The sequence below is a fragment of the Diabrotica undecimpunctata genome, chromosome 7 (genome assembly GCF_040954645.1).
Source record: "Diabrotica undecimpunctata isolate CICGRU chromosome 7, icDiaUnde3, whole genome shotgun sequence".
In the NCBI taxonomy this organism is placed as follows: domain Eukaryota; kingdom Metazoa; phylum Arthropoda; class Insecta; order Coleoptera; family Chrysomelidae; genus Diabrotica; species Diabrotica undecimpunctata.
The window spans coordinates 59,309,892-59,329,927 of NC_092809.1; the positions used below are offsets into that span (position 1 = coordinate 59,309,892).

Below are 20,036 nucleotides of genomic sequence, written 5' to 3' on the forward strand. Positions count from 1 at the left end.
CAGCTCGACGACAAGAGATTATTAAGATGACGGAGCAGCTAATCGAGGCTATTAATACTGGGGACTTCGAAGCATATACGTAAGTATTTTTTAATGACGATTCTTCTTCTTTTCTGACCCTGGCCTTCTCGAAATTATTTTAATAGTTGAAAATTAAAACAATATAAAGTAGAGAATTACGATTTTTCATAAACTCATTAATGCCGCCTTAAGTCATAGTTACGACCGCACCAGGGGGTCTGCTACGATCCCCCAGTCTTAAAAAGTTCAAATGTTCTATTTTATGAGACGGAGCAATCAACTTCAGTACTTTCAGCTTGGTAGCAAACCCGTCGTTCCGCCCCCTTGCCGTTATACCAGTGCCCAGACCCGTCCTTTACGGAATCGCCGATTGGCGGGCATAGGAAGGCGGCATCACTACTTGGATTGCATTTTCCGGAGCACTATGATCTTAAACACTATGCGATCTTTTGGCCTAGGCGCAGACCCGCCGCACGCGTCCCGCGATGACAGGACACAACTGCGCAGTGGACGGGATTCGAAGCCCAGGGAACCCAATAAAACCCGGACTCCTTACACATCAAGGAATCTTTGTGTCAACATAAGTGGATAACGAGGATTCCCTCTCCGGGTGCTAAAGGCCGGGGACCCCCGGACTTTGACGACCCAATGCGCTACCGTTTGGGTAGAGTAGGTGCATAAAGGGCATTGTCAAATTCCGAGAGGAAGCAGAGTGGTCCCACATGAGCTTGTCTTGATACTAGGAACGTAATTCGTTAACCAGTGCGACTTCTGGACTCGTCTTGCTTCTAGTCGCCCGCATACCATCTACTGACACCTCAAACGACGACCACGTTACTGTTCCTACGTACGGGAGGTAAGAGCTAGATCGCGCCCTGTGTTCGTTGCTGCCATTCCGAAATCTCAATTGACGGCTCACCATCTCTCGTCCCATCCCATTGCTCTGCAAATAAAACAAATTTTCCAGAGCTCAAAAAATATAAAGCTACTATTATTATGAGAAACTTTAACTCAAAAGTTGTTGCCAAAATCATACAAGATATAAACGGAAAGTGTGGACTTGAAAAAAGGAACTTAAGGGCGCAGAGACTAATACAGTTCTGCAATGCAGAGAAATGCCTTACAGCAAATACTCTGTTTCAGCAACCTAAAAGACGACTATATACCTAGAAATCTCTGGTTAGTCACAAATAAAATTGACTACATTATCATTAATAGACGGTTTAGAAACAGTATTACATCTATAAAAACATATCCAAGTGCAGACGCAGCAACTAACCATAATCAGCTCTGTGTTGGATTCAAACTAAAACTAAAAAGAATAAAAGCTCCGATAACTCAGTTCGTTCAGAAAAAAGATAAATTGTGAAATTAAAACAGCTAGAAAGATCTAAACAAGAAAATATCAGTCAAAATCTAGATATAATGAATTCCGCCATGGTGACCATAGCAAACGAAGTTTGGAAATCAGTGGAAGAAGCAAATGGAAAAATAAATACGAGACTCGATATAGAGAAATATATCGACAAATAAGATACGAAGTTAAGCGAGCAAACGATGCCTGGATGGAACAAATATGTCGTAAAATGGAAGAACTACAAAGAAAACATGACGAGTTTAATATACACAAAAAACTTAAATAAGTTACCTACATTTAGAGAAAAAGAACTCCTTACTTCATGAGTAACTCCAGAGGTAAAAGAATTCTCGACTTAATGAACTAATTACATAAAGGAGCTCTTCCTGGATACAAGGTCACCAGTTAACACCACAAAGTATATGAATACTGGTCCTAGTATTTTAAAGCGGCAGTAAAGAAAGCCATTTTAAACAAAACAAAAATGGGAAGTCTCCAGCCTGACCAAATACCATCAGACTAGCTTAAACTTTTAGATGACGACACTTGCTCAGAACTATCATACATTTATAAGTACATATACGAAACTGGAATAATGCCACAAATATGGTTGGAGTCTACATTTATCCCATTCTCAAAAATTCTAATACATCATCATGTAAAGGGTTTAGACTAATTACTCATAATAGAATTAATCTCAAACTCAGATTAATTCTATTAAGATGATTCTTAATAGAATTAAGCAGAAATATGAAGAAATAATGGGTAACAAACAATTCGGTTTCAGAGAAGGATTGAGAACAAGGAAAGCTCTGTTCTCAATGCTAACATTACTTCAAAGATAATGGGAAGTAAAGAAACCAATTAACGTCTGCTTTATAGATTTTGAAAAGGCGTTTGAGTATCTAGAAATGATTGTAGATATAGAGATCTTAGAGTTTTGTATTAATATTGGAATCAAGAAGCTTCTATTCTGCTGGATGGCAAAGAAACAGACGAAATTTTCATTCAAAGAGGTGTCAGACAAGTTTGTGTGTTATGCCCAACTTTGTTTAACGTGTACTCGGAAATAATATTTAACGAAGCCTTGAAAGTCCAATGTGGAGTTCGCATTGGGGAGAAACTGTTAACATCATCAGATGACAAAGCGATCATGGCTGAGAGTATTGAAGATCTTTAATTCCGTATAGATCGAGTTTCTAGAGAATGCTCCAATAACAGACTTGGCGTAAATAGATCAAAGACAAAGTTATTTGTGGTTACTAAACAAGACGTTAATCCTAATCAACTAATTATTAACATGAGCCGATTACAAAAGTTAACCATTTTAAATACCAGGACTAAATCCTGATGAAGAAATTAAAATCCGTATAGAAATTACAAGAGGAGCATTTATAAAACTTAGATGTGTACTGTGGAATTCTCAACTGAACTTACAACTAAGAATCAAGTTCCTAAAATGTTATGTGTATCCTATATTAATATATGGATGTGAAACCTGGATCATGAAGGTTAATATGATGAACAAATTAAAAGCCTTCGAGATGTGTTCATATCGTAGAATGCTCAAAATGTCATGGGTTAACCGCATCCCAATCATAGAAGTCTTAAACTGAATAGGTCAAGGCCAAGGTGACTTGACGAAGATGAAAAAAAAAGTGAAAACTTGAATATCTGGGGCACATAACGAGAGGTAGCAGATACTGGATACTGCAGTTAATACTCAATGGAAAGCTAGATGGAAAAAGAGGAATTGGTAGGATGAAATATTCATGGATGGCTCGGAAGCCTTCATCAATGGACTGGCTTATCAGCAGATGAATTGTTACATGCAGCGCAAGATTAAGAACAATATCGGCAAATAGGTAGTTCAGTGCCTAATTTGGGTACTGTACTCAAAGAAGATCTGGGACACGAGATCAAAATAAGCAGAGACAATCAAGCACATGAAATACAAAGGCGAATAGGCCTGACATGGGCAGCATTTGGCAAATTAAGCCATATTCTAAAAAGTTCAATTCCCATGTATCTCAAGCGAAAGGTTTATAACCAATGTATTTTGCCTGTACAAACTTATGGATCAGAGACTTTAACACTCACGCAAAAATCTGCGAATAAACTCAGAGTTACACAACGAGCCATGGAACGTGCAATGCTGAACGTGAGCCTTCAAGACCACATAACAAACCAACAAAGCAGGCAAAGATCAGGAGTTCAAGACGTCATCGAAAGAACCACGACGCTAAGTGGAACTGGGCAGGGCACAGTCAGAACACAAGACGGACGGTGGACAAGACTTATTATGGAATGGAGGCCCAGAAACTATAAAACAAGCCGAGGACGACCACCGACTAGATGGACCGATAATATAAAACGTGTAGCGGGAAACTGCCTACAAGCGGCCCAGTGTAGAGAACACTGGAAAGAACTGAGGAAGGCCTATGTCCAGCAGTGGACGCGATTGTCTGATTGATGATGACTCAAAGAAGAAGAAGTTGTCACAAATTACAACTACCGGTTCAATATTTAACAAATCAATGTTAATCCTTACCTATGCTAATTCTATCCATATCTTAAACGAAAACGCTGTACGAGAGGCGTTTATAATACAAAATAGAACAGTATAGTTGCTATCCTACTGGATGCATAATTGGATTAGATCGCCTCCTGGCGATGTTTATTTTAATGAAAATACGAAGTTGAAAACAATTTTAATTAGAATAATTAGAACAAACTTTAAATAGATTAGTTGTTGTTGTGGAGAACCGTTTCTTCACGTTTTTTAACCATGATATTCTTCTTCTCCCAATTCCTCGCTTTTCGAATACTTTGCCTTGAAGGATTATTTTCAGGAATCTGTATTTAGTGCCGTTTCTCATTATATGTCCTAGATATTCCAACTTTCTCCTTTTAATGGTATACATCACCTCTCTGTCTTTTCCCATTCTTCGTAGTACAGTCTTGTTGGTTATCTTGTCATGTCCATGATATCCTTAGGATTATTCTGTATAGCCACATCTCGAAGGCTTCAAGTTTTTTCTCCATCGCTTCAGTGTGTGTCCAGGATTCACTCCGTAGTGTAATATCGAGAAGATATAACATCGTAGGAGCCTTACTTTTATCTCCAGATTAAGGTTGTGGCTTTAAAAGAGTTTGGTCATGTTGTTGAATGCACTCCTAGCCTTCTCCATTCTAGATTTTACTTCTTGTGAGTGATCCCATTGTTCATTTACTATTGTTCCAAGAGAGGTAAACTGTTTTACTCGGTCCACTGGTGTATTCTTGATAAGCAGTTGGACGTCTCTAATTTTATTTTTGCTGACCATAAATTTAGTTTTTGATATGTTTACTTGTAGTCCAAATCTTTCACTTTCTTCATTAACTTTGTTTATTAGTTGCTGTAAACTATTTAAACTGTCCGTAAAAATAATGGTGTCATCTGCATAGCGGATGTTGTTTAGGCGTTCTCCATTTAAAAGGATTCCATGTTCGCAATTTTCTAAGGCTTCACTAAATATTTCCTCTGAATATAGGTTGAATAGTATAGGTGAAAGTATACATCCTTGTCTAACACCTTGCAGAATCTGGATCGCTTCCGTCGGTTTATCACCAAGATTTGTTCTTATTGTGGCTGATTGGTTCCAGTATAAATTTTGTATTATACGCCGGTTTTTATTAACTATTTGGACTTTTGTTAGATCAATCAATCATTTTTCGGCGTTGAACTGTGTCAAATGCTTTTTGGTAGTCCACAAAGTAGGTGTAGATATCACAAGTCATATCTCTGCATCTTTGGTATAATACCTTTAATCCTATAGAACAAGTAATGAATTTTAACTACCTCGGAATAGATGTGTCGTATGATGGATAGATATACTACAAAGGAAGTGAAAATACAAGTCAACTAGGTAGCCAGAATATCGGAATACTTGAGGGATATCATATGAAGTTACAAATATAATATGAACGTAGGGAGAAGTCGGGATATATAAAGCATGTGTACTAAAGTACAGAGACATGGAGACTAACAGAAAGCAATAAAAGAAAACTCGAAGCAACAGAAATGGATGTATTTAGACGATCACTTCGAATATCTAGAGCAGACAGAATTAGAAACGATGAAATAAGAAATCGGATGGGGGTAGATGGATCACTGGCAACAGACATAGAAAGGAAACAACTTATATGGTATGGCCATGTTCAAAGAATGCCAGAAACAAGACTATCAAAAATCGCCATGAAATGGATACCACCAAATCGTAAGAAACGAGGAAGACCAAAAAGAACATGGAAGGAGGGAATAACAAAGGCAATGAGCTCCCGAGACTTGACCGAAGAACAATGGAATGATAGAAATTCGTGGAAATTAGGCATCGGACAACGACGCAAGACGTTTTGAAACCGATATATATATATATATATATATATATATATATATATATATATATATATATATATATATATATATATATATATATATATATATATATATATATATATATATATATATATATATATATACTAAAGTACTAACATATGCAGCTGAAACAAGAGCTGAAACATCGCTTACAAAAAGCTTGATGAGAACTAAAGGAATGAAAGTATTAAGAATCATTAGAGAAATTTCTGTCAGAGATAAAATAAGGAATGAGGATACATTACGAGAAACTGCAGTCTAGGATGTGGTGAGATGGACACAAGCACGACGCCGCAAATGGAGAGATCATGTCGACAGAATGGACCCAGTAAAAATCGCGAAATGGACAAAAAATATAAACCCAATACAAAAAGACCACTAGGAAGACCCTCGAAGAGGTGGTATTACAGCTGAAAATCAACATCATAAGAGCTAGGATGAAAGAATAAACAGAACCATGTACAACAACAAGAAGAAGAATTTTACTCTTATGCTTTGATATGGTTTTCTTTTATGATGATAGATATAAAGATAGATTATAAAGATAAATCACATGCTGTAATTTTTTTGGCGTGTATTCTCAACTCTCATTTTGTTGCACTTTTTATAAGTTTTAAATTTATTATTTTAAATGTCAAATGTATATATTTATTGTTTTTTAGGAAAATATGTGATCCCCACCTAACAGCTTTTGAGCCAGAAGCTATGGGAAATCTAGTAGAAGGAATGGATTTCCACAAATTTTACTTTGATAATGGTAAGTTAAATATACTTATATCAAAATAATTAAACAAAAATTAATTTTTTGGAAGCATAGCTTTCTTATCGCGGGCTAAGGACGAAGTGGTGTATCTGATAGAATGACTGTAACGACAGATCGCGCGACAACACACTACATAGAGTAGTAAACGTAGTCCCAGTCGTGTTTCTCGTTGAATATTGCAGACACGTTTTTCAAGATATTTAGAAAACATTGAATCTCGGACTTTCGTATCTTAATCTAGTGGCCATAAACTATATAATTATATATTTTGTAGAATGTAGTCTAAGGGCTTCTCCTTCTCGGTCACTCCCGGAGTGCCACATCCCGATTTTATAAACAAAGGAATTGAAACGATGTCGAATTAAGATAATCTAAGCTTAGCGGCCAAGTTGCTGGCATTCTAAGCCAGAGCGCACGAGTTTAATCCTCGGCCCCAACAACGACGTGGTCATTTCTAAAAATGATACGAGCCTTCACCGTGTTTGGGAGGCCACGAAAAGCCGTCAGTCCCCCTGAGCTATTTACTTCGATACTAGTTACCTAAAATAGGAATATAGATGCAATTGGCGGCGGAACAATCACAAAGGATCTCCCTGGCAAAAATCAACACTATATTATTATTTATTATAAACTAAAAATTATTATCAATAAAATAGCAGGGAAAATTTTTCTGTTTGTTATCTAATGGGAAGAGTTAATTATTTATATACATTGCTCACTAAGTCGCGGTCCTGATACAGATTGCATCACGAATAACAAAGCATTAAGATGGGTTGAAAGTAACAAACTTCAATAACCCTTCAACTTTTATAATCTTAGCTCAATGGGATTCTCGGTTCATAAGTTCCACTTATTTAAACGACGCTACTTATGTAATTTTTAAAGCAATGGAAAATTTTTTTATCGGGTGGTGATTAAAAATTGCTTTTTGATCCAAAAAAATACTACTGAAGTAAAACAATGACTTGATAAATGTTAGTGGTATTTAATTTCATCAGACACAAGAGTTAGAAGGTCGTATGCTGACTTTAAACGCGATTATACAGATATGAAATGAGCTGATCGATCTGGATACCAAAATTCGACAGCTGTCCAGAAAAACACTAAAAAGTTCCACGAAATCGTTTAGGTAGATTGTAGCTTAAAGTTGACTGAGATACTAGAAGAGTTGAAGATATCAGAAGTCAGTGTATTTACCTCATTTTGCATGAACATTTGACAATGGCAAAGCTGTGTTTAAAGTGAGCGTTGTCTTTACTTTAGTCGATCAAAAACAAAAAAGCGTCGGCAATCCAGAGCGTTGTTCACAACTGTTTTTTTTTGTTGATATATGACAATGGACGAAATATAAATCCATCACTTTACTCCTAAGTCAAGTTAGCTATGTTTGGCTTTCGTAATTTGGTATGAGCAAGGTATTTTGTTCATTTATTACGTTGAATATATTCTTTAGTCTTATCGGTTGAGTTTGAAGAAAGCAATTACCAAAAAAAGTTTCCTTTCTTGCACTGTCTCGCCTATCGATCGTAGCATATTGCTGCATATGGCTGGCACCCGCTGAATCCTTCTTGCACCCACCGAATTCTTTTGACGCCCAGCGAATATTAGCTGTTTGCAAACCTGAAGAAAACGATTCAGAGAAAAAAGATAAATCGTACAAAAAAAAACCCATCGAATTTATAGAGGAAAAAGTAATGGAATCAGTGTATCGCCTAAAAATAATACTAGTATGTCTATATATTAACTAATTTATTCCAAATATTCTTAAAGTAGTCCTTTGTCTAAAGTAATTTTATTTTTAATATTTATGCAGACATAAAATTTATAAATTCATTACATACAAATACATATTAGATTAAATTTACATTCATCATAAATTAACCTTTAAAACACAAATTTAAAAGAGTGATTAAGTTACAGCATTGTAGAACTATTAAAACAGTCCAAAATCATTGTAAAAGCATTAATAAACTTTAAAGTTACCGAAAAAGTTTTATAAAATCGCGTTACGACATCCAAAAACGTTGAAAAAACGTTGCTAATTGTTGACACTAGCCTACTAGACAATGTATTAAATAAGTTAAAAATTAGAATTCAAAAATTATTTTTAATTTGAAATATCCCAGTGACATACCTATCATTTCTTACTTTAAAAAAATTTAGACCATTACCCGTATGCGCGCCAATGATGAATATTAATTATTAATAATATAAATAAATTTAATAATTTACTGAGAACGGAAAAGATAATTGACAGAAATAGATCGATTATATTGTTTATTCTATTGTAGTGTTACTAAATCAAAATCCTGTTCCAAACTTCTTCTTTTTCTTACCTTTTATCATCCAGTTTTAGAAATTTCCCTTATCCTTTCATCGATCTCTATCCTGAGCAACATACTTCCAATTTGTTCCGGCTATTTCTTTAATGTCAGCTGCCCATCTCATCTGTGGTGTTCCAACCTACGCAGCATATTTTATGTCAGTTTCTCAGCAGGGCGGATCAAGAAAGATCCAATTTCTCCGTTTGTGATATTTTAATGTTTACGAAGATCATATTATTATCTAATTTATATTAATATCAGCGTAATTTATAGATATTTCTTTTCACAATACCCTTTGTATTATTTTTTGGTTAAAATTGGAAACTTACAAATATTGTATGTTTGGTGTATCGTACATGTATGCCAATTTATTTTTGTTTCTATTTATAGTGCTCGGCAAGAACTGTAAAGCTGTAAATACGACTATTCTGAACCCGCATGTACATTTACTGGGTGAAGATGCTGCATGTATTGCCTACGTTAGGTTAACACAATACATGGACAAGTAAGTAAACCTTTTTTAGAAAGATAGATATTTAGAAATAATTTGAGATATAAAATTTTTCATATAAAAATGAGTACACGTCGTTCAAGATTTATGACGTCAGAACCCCACAGCGTTGCCAAAACATCAGAATAGTTAAACAGTAAGGAATTTTTAAAATGTCAACTATTTAAGAATACAATACTTAGTGTATTGTATTCTTAAATAGTTATAATAAAATATAAATAGTAATAATCAAAAAAGCACACTAAAATACATAAGAAAACATTTTAATACACAATTATATATTCTTACTAAAACTTACCTCTTTTAGAGCATTAATAGTAAAAAGTCCCGCCATTATTTCTTCTTCAAAATAATCTATTAAAGCTTAATAGCTGTCTACAGACTATTCAGTTGTTTTTGGCATAGCACAATCACAATACACAACAATAAGTAGTTTTTAAAGCTATTTAGCCAAATTAAATATGTATTTATAAATACAATTTAATAATACATAATATATTGTGAATCAAATTGTGTGAGAAATCATAACATAAACCAAATTCTTACTCTAAAAAAGCCGCAACACTTTAAACAATTTTGCCAAACAATGAACTGTCATTAAAATTTGCAGTCCCGTATCAGTGGCGTACGATTGTCTAATTTATTTAAGTAAAATTATTATTTAATGGAATATTAAACTTAAACAGCTATTTCATAAAATTTATATTATTAATAATAACAAATGTTTTTCGTTATTTAATCAATATAATTCTAAAATTCCCAATATAATAATGATTACATTTTTCTGGTTATTATACCATGTTGACGCCTATAAAAGATCGAGCAGTTCCGTATCGGTGTCGTATTATTAGCTGTGTTAAGGAAATACACTAAGGTTGATGTTCTGGAAATTTTAAATACAAGTGACGTCCCTTCGTATAAATCGTGACGTGCAACGTTTGTACTTTGAAAAATGGTATAAACGGATTATTTAAAATTACATAATTTAACTTTTTAAATCCCTAAATGAATGAGACATATACTAATTAATATGTTTTTATATCTGTACTTACAAAAATTTGCTCGGAACACTCGTCTAAGTCTTTTAGTTAAATGTTAATTCAGTCTCTAACACTATTTGGGACATTGATAATGGTCAATAGCAATTAAGAGTAGCAGTTGGGAAATAGTGAAGAATACTTGTTTGTGTGTAGATAATATCAAGTTTTATTAAGAGAAAGAAGGAAAAAACATTAAATAATATATTATTTTTATTGTGTTAATTCCAAAATTACCCTCTCCTTTACCCTCCCGAGTAAAGGAGGAGAGTTGAAAAAATGGGCTAGCAACGCATTTTTCCTAAAAACTACATACCTACGTTAAATGTTTCGATCAAAAGCGTCGGAATCTGAACGGAAATACAGTACGACGAACGCAACGGAAAAGAATTATGAGAATGGCGACATAGAACATTTGGGGTGTAAAACCAAAGAAATAGAAGTGTTACGTCAGTCGGCTACTGATCCCCTTCATAACGGAAATGTGTTGACCGCACCAACGAAGCTACCTGTCTAGACTAGAGTAGAAAATACTCGAAAAGGAGATGTCTGTTCGCGATTTCAAAGGCCTGACGTTACGAGGGATCTTCGCTGGAATTCCAGAACAACGGAACATATATAAATACAGAATAGTTTAAATCGTAGGATGACTTTTAAGACATTAAGCTGTATTGTCTAGTAATAAATATATCGCATTATTTTATCGCGCTGCATCTTCTTTCCTGTTTGTTCTCTGGGTAAAATGTATACTAGTTCCTTCCATTCTCTTCTATTTCTTGCTCTGTTTTTAATTTCACCCCATCTTAGTCTCTTAGTTCCTCAGAACCTCTCATCTTAGTTCTCTGGTTATGTTGCCTTTTTTTCTCAGAGTATGGCCAATCCATTCTCATTTTTTTCCTTGACTGTAGTAAATTTTGTTCAACACTTTGTTCAACGCTTAATAGTGTTATTGCATCTACACAGGTCTCTATTTTGTGTATTTTTATTATTAATCCCTCTTTCCACTTATTTGGTAGTTCTTCGTCAGTCCATATCTTGTTTAAAAGTTTAAATAACATCACTATCGATTGCTTAGAGTGTCTACTTTTATTAGGTCTATGGATATATTGCCGATTTGTGCGGCTTTTCCATTCTTTAAAAGTTTTAGTGTATTTCCAATTTTTCCATTGTAATTTCTCCAATATTCACTTTTAGCTCTGGTAATTCTTCTTTATCTTCTATAACTTGTATTATTTCATATTTAGCATATATTTCCTCGAAGTATTCTTTCCATCTCTGTATTATTTCTTTCTCATTTTTAATTCTGTTTCCTTATTTATCTTTAACTTTTATATAGTTTCTTTTATCTTTTCTGGTTTGTTTTTTAACGTCTGCGTTTTGTGTCTTGTATTTCCTTTCAAGTGACTTCTCTTCTTCCGATCCTTCCTTTTGTAGCGTTTCTTCTTTGATTTTTTTTCCTTTCTTCTATTAGTTGTAGAGTATCTTTAGTTATCCATTTTTTATTTTCTCTTCTTGTCAATCCCATTGTTTTATTCGCTATATTTATCATTACTTATTTAAAATGTTTTCATGTTTCTTCGACTGACTCTCCAGTTTGTTGTGATATAGTTCAGTTAATTGCCAGTTTCTCAGCGAATGTATTTCTTATACTTCCTTATTTTAAAGAATCAACGTTCTATTTGTTCCTTCTGTTGGTTTTTGGTTTTTATCATGGCGAATTTCATTCTTATTTTCGCTTTGACAAGAATTTTGTTTTAGTGTTAGTGTAGATGAATTAAAATAAATATTAGAAAAGTGTAAATTAAAGTCTAAATAAATAGTGTTAAACTAACTGTAGAATAAAAGATAATAAAAACGTGAATGTTAGAGGAATAAGTCTTCTACACACGATCCATTATATCCTTTAATAAAACCTATAACGGATTGTAAGTTGAAGACTTATTTCCATAACATTGATGAATATGTGCTCACCCCAGTAACCTTTTCATCATTTATAATAAAAACAATTCAGAAGTATTTAAAGAACTACATAATTCTTTTCCTCATAGATCTATTTACTTCATGATTCTAATCTGGGTCTTCCTCTTTTTTGTCGTCCTAGCGGTTGCCACTCTATGACTTTTTAGGAGTCTTGTTTCCGGCATTCGAATCCATACCACTTCAGTTGTTTCTTCTCGATATCTTGGGTTATATTTACTTGTATACCTATATGTTTCTTTATTACTCCATTCCAGATTCGTTTTAGTCTGAAAATAAACCGGAGTATTTTTTACCACGGTCTCATATGTATTAAATTTTCTTCCTTTTGTTATATCGTTACTCCACAGTATACTGTTGAGACATCCCAAGACTTTTTTGTTTGTGTGATTCGTTTGTCTATTTCTTGTGAATCGGTTTCGGTATTATCAAAGTTAATACTAAAGTTTTCATAGCTCTGGCAGCAGGAAATGTATTGTCTGTTTTCGAGGTCTTGGTTCTCCGACTCGTTCCAATATAAAGATATTTAGTCTTCGTTGTATGGACTACCTAAGTCTAACGTTACAATGAGCAGGGGTTTTAAAAACCTTTCCAAACAGTTCTAATTTGTGTGTATTTGTCCAATAAGAAGTTGGAAATATTGGTTTTTTGTTTGAAGAATAAATAAGGACTTTTAGTTATGAACATTTACTCTGTGCGGTTGGTAATATTTGTTGTTCGTGAATTTGTGAGGTAAGAATATCAAAGATATTTACTATGAATGTTCATATTTTAAGGTTATGTTATTGTATGATTAAAACTTGAATTATTTTTTACTGTATTTAAAGGTATTTTGTTTTCGCTTTTATCAGAGTTGACTAAATCATTGAATTTATGTACGAAGTTGAAAAATATTTAAATTCGTGGTTTATTCTTTTTTCGTTGACAGTGATTTTATCCTGTTATATACTAAAGATATTCGTTTTCTCGTAGTTTAAGTTTTAATATAACATTCGGTGGAAATATTTATATCAAATTGCCATAATGAGTGTTTAAAAAAATGTTTTTTGAATGTTGTAATTATTTTTTGAGTTTATTTTTCAGATCTGAGTATATAATGGCTAGTAATGTGCTGCAGGTATCCAGTATTACTGATTTTTTCAGTAATAACAATAAAACTACTATTAACTATTTAAACTACGAGAAATCGAATATATTTAGTCTCTTAGGGGATAAAATCACTAACAAACACTTAAAAAAGATTAAATAATAATTTAAATATTTTTTAACTTCTTAAATAAAATCAATTGCTTATTGAATAACTTTATAATAACCCCATAAAACAACAACAAAACACCTTGAAATACAGTAAAAAATAATTAAAGATTTATTCAAACCATAACATAACCTTAAATATGAACATTCATAGTAAATATATATATATATATATATATATATATATATATATATATATATATACCCGGTATTTAGGCGGCACACGCCCTTCCGGTAGGGATCTATGGAGGAGTATCACCAAGCCGCAAGCCCTTATCTCTTGCCGTACTGCTCCACCATAGGCCGATCAGATACCAGCATATTCTAGACTTAGCCGCAGATTCATTTAGAATTTTAAACTGCTGCGTTAGCCTTTTTGTTTTTCTGTACACCGAGCTGGGGATTTGAACTGACATCTCTCGCAGTGAAGCGAAGGAGAAGCCAGCCGCCCAGCCCGCTTGGCTATCCGATCGAAATATATTAATTCTTTAATATTCTTACCTCACAAATTCAAGAAAAACAAATAATACCAATCGCACAGAATGAATGTTCGTAACCAAAAGTCCTTATTTATTCTTGAAACAATTAAAAAAACCAATATTTCCAACTTTTTATGGGGCAAATACACACAAATTAGAAATGTTTGGAAAGGTTTTTAAAACCCCCGCCCATTGTGACGTCAGACCTTAGGTAGTCCATTGTCATTTTCACAGTAGAAGAATTATTTCACGCAGCAGCTATAAGGTAGTAAGTAGAGAAAGGTTTAAGGAAATTGTAAACATGATGACGGACAACGTCTGAATACAGACACGGCATATAAAGAAGAAGTATTGACATTCATTCACAAATCGTTATATTCTTCTTTCAGTTTTCTTACCATATATTGCACGTCGTCTCTGTCAATGACCAAAAAGATTTTTTATATCTAACTAATAGATTCAATATTTAATAAAATTTTCCATAATTCATACGTTGTATTTTATTCTTATTTCCGTCAATTTTGTTTTTTTTTCTGCTGACATACGCTAGTTTCTTTTGACTTTAATTACTAATATAAAATTTATTGTCACAAATAGATATTCTGGAAGTTATCTAAAAAAAGTAAATTCCTATCAAAAAGTAGATATAAAATATATATAGAAATAGATATGACCCAATCAATAAATAAATTAATAACTACTGTTAACATGAATATAATTCCAATATCAAATTTTACCTACATACAAACCAGTCTATTATTTACTACTCTTGTACTCACATACCTACATTTCCTTACATTCGTGATATGTTTTGAAATAGATTGTCAGGATAGGGATACAAGATCGTGCTACCCTATTATAAATGAGCAGGTAGAAACAGTAACCTTCCTCATTTATAACGAGCGCTGTCTGCACTACATAACCCTATCTTAATAGATAGTCGGAATATATATTATCAGAAATTTCGCAGTGCCGTCTTTGATATAACTAGAAATAAGAGATTTTTCATATGATATTAAATTATATGAACTATAGCCTAAAGTAGCCTATAGCCTAGTACTAAAGTACCAAAATAAATTAGTATTGAATTATACGGCGCTGTGGAATTACGATCGCAGTTGTATATTTCGTGTCTGGTTTACATATAAGTAAAATGTCCCCTTTACATTAAGTTCCACCAAGTCGTGTAATTATGAGGACTATGATTACACGTTTAGACGTTCCTGAGCGTGATCAGGTCCAGGTTCTTTGCAGCAGCTCTTATGAACTCGATTACCATCATCATCATCTTTCGCTCGACAATCCTCTGTGGATCCTAGCCTGCTCTAAGATTAGTCGCCATTCTGTTCGGTTTCTGGCAACATCTTCTGATCTCTAGTATCCCTAAGTCGGTTTCAACTCTATCTAACCACCCAATTTGAGGTCGGCCTCTGGTTCTTCTCCTTATAGGCGTTCCTGTCGTTAGCTTTTTAGCAATCATGTTGTCAGGTATTCGTATTATGTGCCCGGCTCATCAAGTCGCTGTGTTTTAATGAACGTTACGACATCGGGTTTATAAAAGAGTTGGCATAATTCGAAATTAAATCTTTTGCGCCACTACCCTTGATCGTTTATAGCTCCAAATATTTTGCAGAGTATCTTACGCTCGAATATTCCCAGAACTCTTTCATCCTTCAGAGTCCATGTTTCCCCCCCCCCCCCGTATGTGAGGACCGACCTGAGCAGTTTTTTAATATAATAATTTTAGCTTTTCTTTGGATATTTCTTGAGTGGAATTGTTTTTTGGAGTTCAAGATATGTGAAGATGTCAACACGTTCAAATATATGACTTCCAAATGCTGTTTCCCGTTCCTCATTTGCTATAGGATCCTTAGTAACCAACATGTACTTGGTTTTCTCTTTGTTGATGACTAGGCCCACCTGTTTCGTCGCCGTTTCCAATTCTAGGAAATATTGCTCAACATCTCGCTTGCTACGCCCTATTATGGCAATGTCATCAGCTTATGCTAAAATTTGTATCGATCTATTGTAAATAGTACCGCTGTCTCTAATTAGTGTGTCTCGCACTGCCTTTTCCAAGGCAATGTTAAATAGGAGGCAATCCAGGGCATCCTCTTGTCTGAGTCCATTCTTTATCTCGAAGGATTGAGAATTTTCTACCTGTGTCCTAACGCTGGCTTTTAAGTTATACATCGTCATTCTCGTTAATCGTAATAATGCCAAACTCGCGCATTGATTAGTTCTGTTCTCTTGACACTGTCGTATGTCGTATGCGGCCTTGAAGTCGACGAATAGGTGATGGGTTTCAATATTAAATTCTAATGTTTTCTCGAGGATCTGTCTTATTGAATGAATCTAGTCAATTCTTGATTTTTCTTGAGTAAATACGGCTTGGTATTTTCCAACTATTCCAACTGTGTAAACTTGTAGGCTTTGCGTAAAGAATATTTGCTACAAATCTGCTCATTTAGAAACAACTGCCTGTATTCCAGACTGATATTTATACAATCTTGCACTGTGCAATAGTAATTAATAGTGTCACACTGGTATAGGTTCCAGGTCACCTGAGAATGCATAGCAATTAAAAAGATGATAAACACAATTATATAAAAACAATTATAATATTAACAAAATGTTTTTCTTTTGTGGCATAAAAACACAGAAATTTTAGAGATACAAATTAAATTTGTTTTACATTTATTCGATTTAGTTTCGTACTAAAACGTGATATTAGAAAAATACTATCATAATACAATAGATATTTACTATTTCACAGGTCGCAAGTCGCATATTTAAAGAGAAAGAGGTAGATAGACAGAAATCAATTCAATTCAATTAACATCGCTGACACAGTTATATTGTAATAGTGACACGGCCTGGGTCAATTGTATATGCGTTAAGTTATATAATAAATTAAAAAGTAGAATCCGTCGTTCTTTTGGGAAAAGTAAACATGAAAAATTAGTTTAATGATCAGACTAATGTAGCAGGAGTCCAACACTACACTTTCATTTACGTATTAAAACGTCTTACATTAATATGAAAGGTCAATGCTGAGTATATCGCTTCGTGACCAAGTTAGAAATGAAGACTTAAGACGAAAAACAGAAGTTACCGATGTAATTTCCCGAATTGCCACACTGAAATGGAACTGAGCTGGACACGTCGCCCGAATCAGTGATGAAAGGTGGAAAAGAGATTGCTTGAGTGGAGGCCAAGGTTAGACAAAAAAAGCAGAGGAAGACTGGAAGACTTCCTACTCGTTGGACTTACGACCTCAAGAAAATGTCAAGAAATTTAACGAAAAGTGCTCTAGATAGAGCACAATGGACAAAAATGAGGGAGGCCTATGTCCAGCAATGGACGCAAAGGGCTGGGTGATGATGATGGTCATGATATTAATAAAATAATGTAAGGTTGAATGCTCGAATATACAAATTCTACAAATAAAAGGCAGATGTCGAGCACAGCTTTTTATTAAATGTTTCCCAAGTACTTTCGCTCTTAGAGCATCTTCAGAAGCATTTCGTCAAAAATTGTTGGCTATCCAGCACATCAATGAATGTTATAAACATTTAAATGCATTTACACAAAACCTAAGACTAGACAAAGGACAAACAATTTAAAAATTGTTTCGATGCTACATTGTGGATAACGGCAGGAGAATGTGTCTCCTGCTGTTGCCCACAATGTAGTAATGTTGTAAACAATCAGTTTAGTGATAATGTCTTTTGGTCAACTAGAGTTGTAAATACCTCAATTTCATGTATTGATACTATTTTTTCAAATGTCCCTTTGTTTTGTGCTACATGTGCACTTGATAATGTTATTAACGATAACTCTTCTTCTTCTTCTTCCTTTATAAGCAATTCTGCTTGTTCATTGGCGGATTAATATCTCTATGGAAGGTTGTCACTCCGTCTTTTGCGCGGTCGTCCGATACTTCTTCTGCCGAGTGACTTATCTCTTGCTATTTTAGCGACAAGGGTCTCCTCCATTCTGCTTATGTGGTTATTCCATTCTTTTTTTCTATTTGTGTCCATTCATTTATACACTGTACGTGATATTTTCTTCTAATGTCTTCACTTCTCTTTCGATGTCTCAGCGTATTTCCTTTAATTCTTCTCAGTATTCTCATCTTTGCCATTTCCAGTAGCCTTTGCGTTGTTGCTGTGTCGGGTCTTGTTTCTGAGGCATATGTCATTATTGGTCTTACACTGGTTTTATAAATTCTTGATTTCATCTCAGTGTTAATGTGCCTGTTTCGCCATATAGTGCTATTAAGGCATCCTGCCAGTCTGTTTGCTTTTTGTACTTAATCTCTCACTTCTTTGTCGAGGTCTCCATAGCTAGACAGTGTAATTCTAAGTTATTTTATTTCTATTAATTGTTCAATACTGTTGCCATCAATTTCTATATTTACATGTGGTTGGTTTTTTGCTGACTACTATTGTTTCAGTTTTCTGAGATGAGGTTGTCATATTAAAGTCTAATCACATTAAAAATAACTCAATAACAAAAATGGTTTTAAATCCGTTTGTCCAGGACGAATAATATGAATTTCTCATTGAAACTGAAAAATACCGGATCTTGTAGATCCGGTATATCGACATTCCAGGATTATCACAAAATTTGTAATTGATGCAATAATTTTCGCCTTACACATCTAATAAATTTTATTTTGATATACATAGTATATATGCGTATTTTGCCTTTTCGTTAGTCCATATGATCCGATGTCTAAATTATTTAATTGCATTATGACTGATCTCACATATTGTTTTAGAAAATTAATAGCGCTGGTAAGAGAATAATAGTACACATAATTTTTAAAATTTCTTCAATACAAGCAGCGCGCTACCTCTCACTCTTACAAAAACAATTTTGCACTCCACTAGAAGACCAAGAATAACTCAGAATTGTCATCACCATTTCTTGGAATTTAGTGTTTTCAATTTTGAAACTTTACTATAGAAAGATGCAAATCATTAAAAGATATAAATGTATTCTTTGCTGACAAATTATTATTTACCAATCGTTTCAATGTAGATGTGTAAAGTATACCTATATATACGAAAATGGTTGCGTTTCGATTTAATTTGAGCTTCTTACCACTCCCTGACACGTGTTTCTGGGTCTTCCCGTCATCAGAGAGAGCTTGTAAGAAAGTTCTTACTCGACGCAATGAGTACAAGAAAGATGGTAATTTATATGAGTAAATTGTTGATGCATAGTGGAATATAAATATTCCCAGCATCGCTCTTAATGGCTTGATTAAGCGTGAGTATACAATTTACTTTAATTGCTATCGACACATTTAACTTATACCTATATACTTTGTAACGTTATAAACGTCACATATTTATTAATTTATATTTAAATAATTATTTTATTTTGATTTATTAATTTATTAATTCCTTAACCTTCACTTTTTTTTACTATTTTTTCTTTAAAAAATAGTTGACGCCCTCTCTCATTCTGTCCGGTAGACTAAATATTCTGTTCTATGTTGACAGAAGAGCTAATTCCATCATAGACATACGTTCTATATATGTTCTATGGCATCTGTGCTATACTTCATTGTAGTCACTCTCCACTGTTCCAGTTAATCAGCTTTTCTAACGTGGTGAGATATTTTTTTTGTGTGTAGTTAAAATTTATAAAAGAAGGAAACATGAAATAAAGTTCATTTTATAGTCTGCAGAAATCTCTTGGGTTTATGGAATAATTTATTAAATAAGACTATGGATTAACCACATCCAACCAACTAAGACTGCAGCTGTCTTCAAGACCACTCAAGTATTATGTAGAACTAAATAGCTGCTTAAAACTACAACGCGTTCCATCAACTTGAAATCTGCTCATTTAGTGACAATCCATCCAACCACCATCAGGA

At 33.9% G+C, this 20,036-nt stretch overlaps 1 protein-coding gene across 5 annotated transcripts in view; it reads left to right on the forward strand.

Moving 5' to 3' along the window:
* CaMKII (Calcium/calmodulin-dependent protein kinase II) overlaps positions 1-20,036 on the forward strand; it is a 699,413-nt gene that overhangs the window by 666,985 nt on the left and 12,392 nt on the right. For all 5 annotated transcript variants that reach the window (XM_072537374.1, XM_072537369.1, XM_072537372.1 and 2 more), the window contains 3 exons: positions 4-79; positions 6,458-6,552; positions 9,273-9,387. In XM_072537374.1, the coding sequence (XP_072393475.1) occupies positions 4-79; positions 6,458-6,552; positions 9,273-9,387 (286 nt within the window). The remainder of the gene's footprint in view (positions 1-3; positions 80-6,457; positions 6,553-9,272; positions 9,388-20,036) is intronic.